Source organism: Pseudochaenichthys georgianus, chromosome 1, assembly GCF_902827115.2.
Source record: "Pseudochaenichthys georgianus chromosome 1, fPseGeo1.2, whole genome shotgun sequence".
NCBI classification, from domain to species: domain Eukaryota; kingdom Metazoa; phylum Chordata; class Actinopteri; order Perciformes; family Channichthyidae; genus Pseudochaenichthys; species Pseudochaenichthys georgianus.
In genome coordinates, this window is record NC_047503.1 from 5,117,648 (window position 1) to 5,127,411 (window position 9,764).

Below are 9,764 nucleotides of genomic sequence, written 5' to 3' on the forward strand. Positions count from 1 at the left end.
TTGATCATTGTGGAGATCAGGCAGAAGTGCTGTTTTGTATTATAGCAGCTATCAGATGGAATCAATACATGGGCTGCACAGGTTGTGCTGTCGGACTATCACAAGTAGAATCAAATTTAACAAATATTGGAAAAAATAATATTTAAAAAAAAATGCTTTTCTTTTTATGTTTTCAAATATTATTTTTTAGAATATGTTAGGCCCTCAAAAGAGTGAGTGACAAATGTAATGCGTGAGTGACCATATCAATTTGCGTTGTTTTTTTATAGCCTACCTTGCAGTTTAAATAATCTAGCTAAAAATGAATGGGAGATTTCCCCCTTTAGTTTTTGTTCATTTTCCAGTCTCCATGGTCCACATTCCTGTCCAATAGTTTCGCTAATGTACATTTAATCTCGTTTTTCAGAACCCAAAGAAGAAGAACACAGGTTGTTCACACTCCATCCAGGAGGGGCGGTATTTCAACTCCCTTGTTACTGACTGAAGCCAAACATCTCGGTGAAACACAGGGCCAGTGAAAACTTGGTTAATGTTAGCGAGTTGCTTGACAGTTTGTTGTTGTCAGCACTTTAACACATTTCCCAAATTATTTTCAAGGTTTTCCTACCCCCTTAAAAAAGTGGAGTCGTCCAACGGAAAAGGTAATGTAATCCTTCGTTACTGTTTACGCCAAGGCTACTGCTATGACTGCTAATAGATTAACCAAAACTGTCCCTTGCAAATTAGCTTCAGATAACGTTAGTTTATGTATCTTAGCCCTAGGCCCAACTGTGTCGCTTTACGATGTAAATAGTCAATAGACATTTTTTGGTGATAATAAATTGTGAGTTACGTATGTTTGCACTAGCTAAAGCTAACTAGCTGCTATTTCGCAGCCAACCCAACGTTAATAGCGCAAGGCTACCCAGGTAAGGTAATGCTAACGGCTAGATCAAAAGCTATTTAGGCTACTTCTAATGTGTCACTCAACGCATACTGCTAACTTAAACAACAGCAGTTTACCTTTAGAATTATGCTACTGTAGTTCTGTTTCTGTCACCTGGAATAAAGGTTTGCACACAATAGCTAGTCCCTGGTTTTACGTTAGGAACCCTTGATCCGTCCCCTTATTTCAAGCGATGATAATTAATATGTACTACTATATGTGATATGATTAAGCGGTGACGATTGCAAGTAAAGGTTTTCACAACTATGTGATCACTTACACTTACTCTTACTTTTAGTATTGCAATAAATGGATCCTCTGTGATCTGTTAAAAAAGTATTTACATCATCTTTTTAAAGCATATTTTCTTCTCTATCTATTATTTGTTGCAGGCTTTGCCATCCAGCTGCTGGTGTTACTGTGAGAATATGCAGTCCAACAGGTCTCAGTACAGTAACAGTAGGCAGTACAGTGACAGAAGTTCCAGGAATTGGGACGACTATGAGGATAAATGGGAAGAGAGGGGTGAACCACAAAGAGATAAGCTCAAGGATTCTTATCAGAAATATGGTGGACATGGTAGCAAAGAGAGGACAAGCAGAAGCACAGAGTTCAGTGATTCTCCTAAGATGATATACAGCAAAGACTGGAGCAGAAAGAGCTCAGCCAGGAGAGGGATGTCCTCACCTGAGCAGGCTGCTCCAAAGAAAAAGCGACAGTTTACAGAGGATGACAAAGATTACAGATACAGATGTGAGCCTGAAGACACAACACCCACCAGTTTTTCACGTGCACATGTAAACAAAGATTTTATACGTACACCGTCACTGGAAGAGGATTTCAAATGCAGGAAAACACCTCAAGACTCCAAACAACGCTATCGGCACGAGGAATCCAGCTATAGGAAACAACTTGACGACTGCAGACAATCTTCTGGATATTACAAAGATAGAGATGATCGTGAAAGGAGCAGAGACGGTTCACAAGAGAGGACACGGTCACAAGATCCATCTACGAAGGTTTGTCACAAAATTACATTACATGTCACTTGTTGGACGCTCTATCCAAAGCGACTTACGGCCCTGACACACCAAACTGACACCAAAGAACACGTCCCGACGGACCTGACTGTTGTGTCGCCTCACGTCTCCTGCGTCTTGGCCAAAAAGTTGCACTGGAACACACCGCAAAGACTTCAGCCGACGGCCAAGTAGCACGCGAGTGGTAATAACTCTCCTTACCAGCAGGCGACGGTAGTCTGTATTCGTTATTCAAAAGAGGCAACCGGAAGACAGACTGCATGATATATATATTAGGGGTGTAACGGTTCACAAACATTTCGGGTCGGTACGTACCTCGGTTTTTAGGTCACGGTTCGGTTCGGTACGTTTTCGGTACAGCAGAAAAAATTATCACAGAACATAACATTTTTTTTTAATTATTATTAAACTGTGAATAATGTATTCACTCAAATAAATACAAAATATAATAAAATGAACATTAAGGTGCAGGTTTTCGATGAACTGAAATTATCTGTATTTGAACTGTACTGTACTAGTACCTAAGCAGCCAGTTTGACATTAGGACTTGCTTGTCATTGTATTTTCATGTTTGTTTAAAGAAAGATGAACTTGTCCACATTGCTTGCCGAAAGGGCAGATCTGCTGGCACTAGCAATGTCTCCTGCTGCGGAGAAAACCCTCTCTAGGAACAGAGGTAGCAGATACAGCCAGGTAGCGCTTTGCTAACATGGCAACATAAGGATATTTGCCGTTTGTAATAGCTTTGGCTCGGTCTGAACTTTTTGCGAGTGGTGGAGGCTAACATGCTAGCGGGAGTTGGGTTTGCACTTCAGTCTTTTTTCTTTTGGTACCGGTGATATTCACGTTCGGGTGATGCCTTTTCAAGAGTGTGCAAGTTTGATGTATTGCCAGCCGCGTAACCAATGTCAGTTGAACAATGCCGACAAACAGCTTTGGTTCGGTCCACCTGTCTTTGTCCGTCATCCTTGTTCGTAACTGCGAAACCAAAATGTTCCCAAACCGGAGACTTCAATGATGCTGGAGGATTTTCGAGCTCAACTTTATCTGCGTTCGCCATTTCGACAGTTCCTCAAATTACTGACTACATTTGAACGCATCCCTCTGACCAACTCTCATAGTATGCCAATGAAACTAGTCCAATGAAATGACTTGCTCGCTCTATGACGCGTTGAACCCAATGTGAGCAAATTACACTGACCTGAGATTACTTCCAAGAAGTTGTTCACGTTCTCAATTTTTTACGTTTAACGTTATATTCGTTCGGTACACTTCGGTACACACGTGTTCCGAACCGAAGGGCCCGTACCGAATAATTTCGGTACGTGTACCGTTACACCCCTAATATATATATATATATATATACACATGCTAACACACATGCTATTTGTTGTTTGTATATATATATATACACAAACAACAAATAGCATGTGTGTTCGATTTTCACTCTCGTCCATCACAGACTGTTTCACATAGCAACTTATAATCGTTTAAGGTGAGATGAAAATGAAAAAGACTAGCCGCCTGTGTGTGCCTAATCGTTTGTTTGCGTACCTCACTTCCGTTCCGCTTCTCATGCACTGATTCGCTAAGTGATTTATTTTGCCGACAGCACCCTGAGGGTGTCGGCACGGCCGAAAAGACACGACGGTGCGGGACACACCAATCTGAGTAGGGCGACAGGATGCTCATCGACAGCCAGACATCTATCGACGGCCAAAATCGGCTTGGTGTGTCAGGGCCTTTACATACATTCAGTACACACACACAACCTCCTGCTGACTGCAGTGGGACTCGAACTTGCTCTCCGATGATCTGAAGATCAGCACACTATCCCACTGAGCAAAAGCCTCCCTGCATACATTGTATATATTCAGTGTAAGGTTTTTTGTATTATTAAAGGAAGTTTAATAGAACTTTTCTCCATATCCAACAGAGTTATGCCGCACCAGGAGAGAGGAATGACAGCCCTTCCACACACCATGAGGATTACCGTCAAACAAGGTTTCCAGTGAATGGGTCAAGTGGACAGGTGGGTACTTTTCACATGTGGCTACCTTTACCATCGGGAAGAGGTATGATCAGATGTGCGAGGGTTGATATATAGTTTGTTCTAAATGATTTGCTAATGTTTTATTAGAAAGGAAGTGCATTCAACACAAACACACAATTCATTTGTTTGAGTAACACTGAATGTTCACCACTGAATGGCACCTTTTAGGTTGAATGCTTCTGTTTTTGTGTAATGCATCCGTTGTAGGATTTATATGCATTATCAGGCCATGGCGTGTGCTCATAATTTACCCCAAATAATCAAATTAACATAGATTTCAGTTTGTAGTACAGAGTGTTATTAAGAAGGTTTTCCCTGGAAGCGGCTGCCCTAACTGGATCACTAAATACAAATATGTTCAGCTACTGAAGACTGGCCTGTCGAATCATGACATAGCCAAAGTGATTGTGTACATTCTTAGTTTCCTTAATCTCCAAAAACATATCTGCATATGAATGCAGAGGCAATTAAACAATATTCTTGAATAGGATGATTTCTTGAGTAGAATTGACCAACCACTTTTTGAGCGGCCTTTGGTTGCATGCAGGTAAACATTCAGTGTGGAGAGCAAAAGAGGCAGAAGACAGCTTTCGTTAGCTTTTTTGTTTCATGCATTAGCATTCAGGTATCTTTGAGAAGCAACCTCATTTGTATTTCAAGACTTCAAAGCACAGAAGACAAAATCCAATATCTGCTGGTTACACCTGAACCCCCTTTTCTCCCTTGACAGTGCTAACACAGACTTAAAGAAATCCAGCTTTTGCATTACTCTTTTGATTTGGTCTAATTACTAAAAGTCCAGTAGCTCGTTTCCCATCGTCAGCTTGAAAGGGAACCATGGCCCACAATATTCTTCTAAAATAAAAAAAATTGTAATCCAAAAAGGAAGTACTTAATTCACAGTGCTGTTTTAGTTTAAATAGTAACATTTAAACATTTGTAATGGCTCACAGGTTGTTCCATATACTACAAATGTGTTTGCCAAACAAAGAGTGCAGAGAGTTCCCTACACTGTGGTTGCTTCTGTGTTTTTCCCATCAGTCTTTTGAGAGTGACGTCACCACCCATAGCGCTGCTGTTCCTGAGAAGTCCACCATGGGCTTCCAGCGGTTCCTCGAAGTGCTCAACAAGGGTGTGAATGTGGACACGCTCACCCAGATAGTGACTCGGAGCTCCCCAGAAGAGGATGACCGACCACAGTCTCCAACTTCTTTCACAAAAACTGATAATCCCTGGTCTCCCGGTTATGCTGGTATGCAACAGGAAAGCCACTGGAGCAATGGACCTCAGAGACGGGCTTCTCCACTGCCTCCTCACCAGTCCTTCAGCCCAAAGAGGTGCCCTCTGTCTGATGAAGAGTCTCTGCAGAGGGGGGAATGCTCCAACAGTAGATCCAGGTCTCCCCCTGTGGTGGAAAAGATCCCACTGACACCTGAAGAGGAGCACAAGCACAGGCAAATGCAGGATGTTTTGCTGGCCATTGGCATGGATTTAGGATCTGATGAACTGGGCCAGATGTCACATCGGATCCAGGAGCGCCTGTATGGAAAGAAGGACACTGACGGGAGACCCCTTCGCAGAGCAAGCAGGGAACGGGAAACAAAGCGAGCGGTTTCACCAAGACAGCAAGGCAGATCCTCATCGAGCAGGTCTAGTTTTAGCCCATCACTTAGGGAATATTACAACCAAAAAGACTTGTATAGTGCTCAGAGGGATAACACGGAGGTAGACCAAGTGCAGGTGCAAGAAGCTGTTGATTATGCACAAAATAGCAGCAGTAGCGCTTTACAGCAGAGTGAGAAATGTCAAACGTACTCTCAGGACAGCAACGCTGCATGTCAACCGATTCCTCAAAATCCTGCTTACAATTATCCACCCCCAACGCCCGGTATGCCGATGTACCCCCCAGTTAACAGTTCTCCGCTGCCGTACCCGGCTCTTCCTCCCAACATGCCCCACTTCAGACCTGGACAATTCATGCCTCGCCCGCCTCCCTTCTTCCCTTACCCCAGTGTCCCACCTGTGAACATCTTTCCAGGAGTACTCCCTCAGACGAGGCAGCTACTCCCACAGAATATGGGTAATCCGTCCTATTTTAACACATTTCAGCCTCTGAACATAGCGCAGAGAAAAACAATCACAAGGACCCGATGCCTGCAGGTCATTGATACCAAACAACCTGGATAAAGCAACTTGTGGAAATCCGACTGACTGATTATATATTCTAATATAAATCTTTTTGACTCTGGAGAACAGCAAAAGATCTTGATAAAATAAATCAGTTGGACTGTCATGGAATTCCGTTGTTGACCACAAAAGACATTTGAGAATAACCTCAGAGAACATTAACATAAAAAAGCAACACAGTCAATGATATTAACACACCACAAGTTAACTGAAAATACTTGTTTGAGCTTTGTCCATCTTTGTCTGTTCTTATACCCTTAGTACAATGTCATGCTAAAGAAAAACACTGTGTGAAATTGTTTATTGATTTTTGAAAATGCTGCATTCTTGATTTATGTATCCATTTTTGTTTTAATACCAAGATGTATTACATTGTAATTTGTTAATTCTTGTCCTATTGAAATGGCACCCTAAAACAGTGTTTAGTCTTCAGAGGGATTTGGCCGAGTCACGACTACATATGCTCTACTCTTAAGCTTCAATGTAGTTGAAGATGAGATGTTTCCTTTGTGTTCATATGCAGAAAATGATCCTGTACATATTTGTATAGCAAAACATTAAACACAGTGATTATAAGTAAATGGCTACGAGATGTTTAATTGCACTATATTGTGAAGAAGAAGCAGGTTAATCACACATCGCTTCCATTATCTGCGTATACAGTATAGTTTGTATAGATACCATGCTTGGAAATGTGTGGATTTGTTCACTTCATCTAACATCTGTTCAGCTGGAACTCTGTGGAAGATCACATTAGGACTATTGATTTTGTGAAATATGTATTTTTACTTATTGAAAATTGTATTGTGTTAATTATTGACTCCATAAAAGGATTGATGCTATTGGTTTGCCGTAATTCTCTGACAAATTTCAAAATATTAAATAACTAACAGGTGAATGCAGAGCTCCTAAAAATGTCCTTTAAAAATCTTCTAACAATTTAAGAACTTACTGCAGGTCAGCAGGATAAAGTCAGCTATTACTCTTCACAATCACAAGCCAGGAACATTAACACTCAGTAGATGCAAGACTGCTGAAGAATAGATAAATAAAACCGATTGATTTGTTTTCTTCATTAAACATTTGTTTAAAACCCTTTCACGCATAGAGGTCACTACAGTGGACAGCTTTTCAAAAGGTGTTTTCTTGTATATGCATGGGTTTTGATGGCATAGTTGCACCATCAGCCACTACATAGGACGCTATTGCATCATCCCATAAACTGCTACTCAGTGGAAAGTCAGTGCATGATAAATGTCTCTAAACCAAGATGAACGACAGAAAGCCACATGGACCAAGTCACCTGCCGATATCCTGCCAATCCTTTCATGGAAAGCGCTCCCTGCAGGTATAAAACATTTGGTGACATCAAGTAACAACTAAGGAATCATATAATTCATAAATTGTCAAAGTATTGATTTTATGTTTGCAGGAAATCATGATTATTCGCCTGTCCACTAAAGTGGACGTCATGCATCACTGGCTATATTTCAACTAAAATTCATACTGCTCTTCTTGAAAATACTTCATTTGCAATATTTTTTTGGGCCTTAAATATATATACTTAAAGAGCCTGTGACACCATCCCAACAACTATTGTGCAATGAAATATTGGGCTACTAGTAATCTCGAACCGTCAGTTTAAAAAAGAAAAAGCGATACCGTTCCGTTAAATATCAATAATTTCGAACATCACGGGGAAATTCCTTGACTCATTTTGAAGTTTTGGGGGAAGCCGGAAGTGACGTCAATGCGGGAACGCTTCGAGAGCCAAACACGGACAAAGTGTGTTGTCATGCGTAGAAATTGTGAATTACTGAGATTAGGCACGTTAATAACGTTTTAATGAAGTTGACTACAGTATATTCATATTCGTCAGTGCTTTCATGTCAATTCGGCGACATAAACATAAATGATCGTGGTGAAGATGATGATTACATTAGGATTAAAAATCGGGAGTGAGAGCTGCTGAATTTCCTCTCGTCGGATGTGATATAAAAACAAATCGATTATTTTTGTGGTTGTAAACTCAAGTGGATGAAACTACATTTATTAGTGCTTTCATGTCAATTCGGCGAACATATGATACATTAAATGATGAGTGAGGATGATGATTAAAAATCGTTTGTTTGAGCCGGTCTGCATTTACTGATGAGAAAACAAACCGATGCTTTTTGTAGTTGTAGTACACCAACATGGATTAAACGTGTGTTTTTTTTACCACAATGTTGGGGAAATTAATGGATAAAATGCACGGATTATTATTATTATTCCCACTCCGATTGGGACACTAGGTCCACCGTTTCCCCGCAGCGAGGCTCCCCCCGTTGACAGTTTACGTGGGCTGGGTGCAGTGGCGGACTGGCCATCGGGACGAATCCCGATGGGCCGGTACCGAAGTGGGTCCGTCGGATAAGTCACTAGCACATCCCCCATAGGCGGCGCGTGAGGCTCAGGTTTGAGAAGGCTAAACAACTTATTTTACCTGACGCTGCCCGCCTCCGGCGTCTATAGAAAAGAGATCCACTCAGTGTGCGGAGTTTAAATCTCTCAAGTCATATTACAGGATAAAGGAAATACAGTTTAAACTGCCGTATGCAGAGAAGACGCCGACGTGTCGCACTTATCATTCATATTACATCATCAATCAGATCATCGATCATATAATATCATAATATATCATATATTTCCTTATCTGAGTCAGCTTCTCCAGCCTCATCTGGCCGTGCAACACTCACAGTGTCACAGACTGGATGCAGAAGTATTATTTAACACATTATGTTGACGAAACACTCGAGACAAATGTAATTAAAGTCAGATCCACTCGTGTCTTAGACGTGAACGCGCTCTCAGCTGGAGAGAGAAACCCTGGCTTGATTTACCGAGTTGATAACCAGCGTCGTCGGACCGCTTAGCGAGATCTCGTTTGTTAGTTTGTTGTTGTTAGTGTGTTTGTTACTCAAACATATCCAGGGTCTGTTGAACTGGCTTCGTAGTACAGGGCACAGGTGGCGAGCAGTGCTAATGTCAAAGACACAGACATTATACATTATATTTGTATTTTACCAGGATGGAGTGACACAAATATTTACATATTTACATTTACTATCTACAGCACCCTGACATCCCCCACTCCCCCCGTTGACAATTTACTAGCGGTACCGAAGTGGGCCGGTCGAGAGTCCCGGGATGATTTGTAGTCCCATTCCACCACTGGCTACATGACCATATGATCGCCCATATTGACGCACCTCATTCCTAAACTTCTAACAGATACAACATAAACCGATCCTTCAGCCTCATATGAGCTCTCAGACACGTTCAACATTAACCTGTCATCGCTGTCTGAGCTTGCTGCTGTGTGCGCCGTCGTGCGTTTACATCTGACTGTATATATATAAAGGTTTACATGCAGATGCTGGGATCCTGGACGGTGCAGCTGGAGCGCTGTGCCCGCAATGACGTCACCCATCATTTGGCGGGACTTGAAGAATCCGCGAGAAGATCCAGAAAATTGTCAACATTGAAGGCAGACTAATGGTTATCAAAGTACAAATAT

General features: G+C 41.6%; 1 protein-coding gene across 1 annotated transcript; it reads left to right on the forward strand.

Annotated features, from left to right (window-relative positions):
• Positions 1 to 464: 464 nt before the first annotated feature.
• LOC117459611 (serine/arginine repetitive matrix protein 4-like) lies at positions 465 to 7,375 on the forward strand. The gene is made up of 4 exons (XM_034100980.2): positions 465 to 641; positions 1,318 to 1,944; positions 3,902 to 3,997; positions 5,060 to 7,375. Exons 2-4 carry the CDS (start codon positions 1,354 to 1,356, stop codon positions 6,203 to 6,205), a joined length of 1,833 nt encoding a protein of 610 aa, XP_033956871.1. The 5' UTR covers positions 465 to 641; positions 1,318 to 1,353; the 3' UTR covers positions 6,206 to 7,375.
• The last annotated feature ends 2,389 nt before the right edge of the window (positions 7,376 to 9,764 follow it).

Bases quoted from the DNA above. Each gene is read 5' to 3' on its own strand.
- LOC117459611 (XM_034100980.2), top strand. From the start codon at position 1,354: ATGCAGTCCAACAGGTCTCAGTACAGTAACAGTAGGCAGTACAGTGAC. The intron at 1,945-3,901 runs GTTTGTCACAAA...CATATCCAACAG, and splicing joins CACAAGATCCATCTACGAAG to AGTTATGCCGCACCAGGAGA. The intron at 3,998-5,059 runs GTGGGTACTTTT...TTTTCCCATCAG, and splicing joins TGAATGGGTCAAGTGGACAG to TCTTTTGAGAGTGACGTCAC.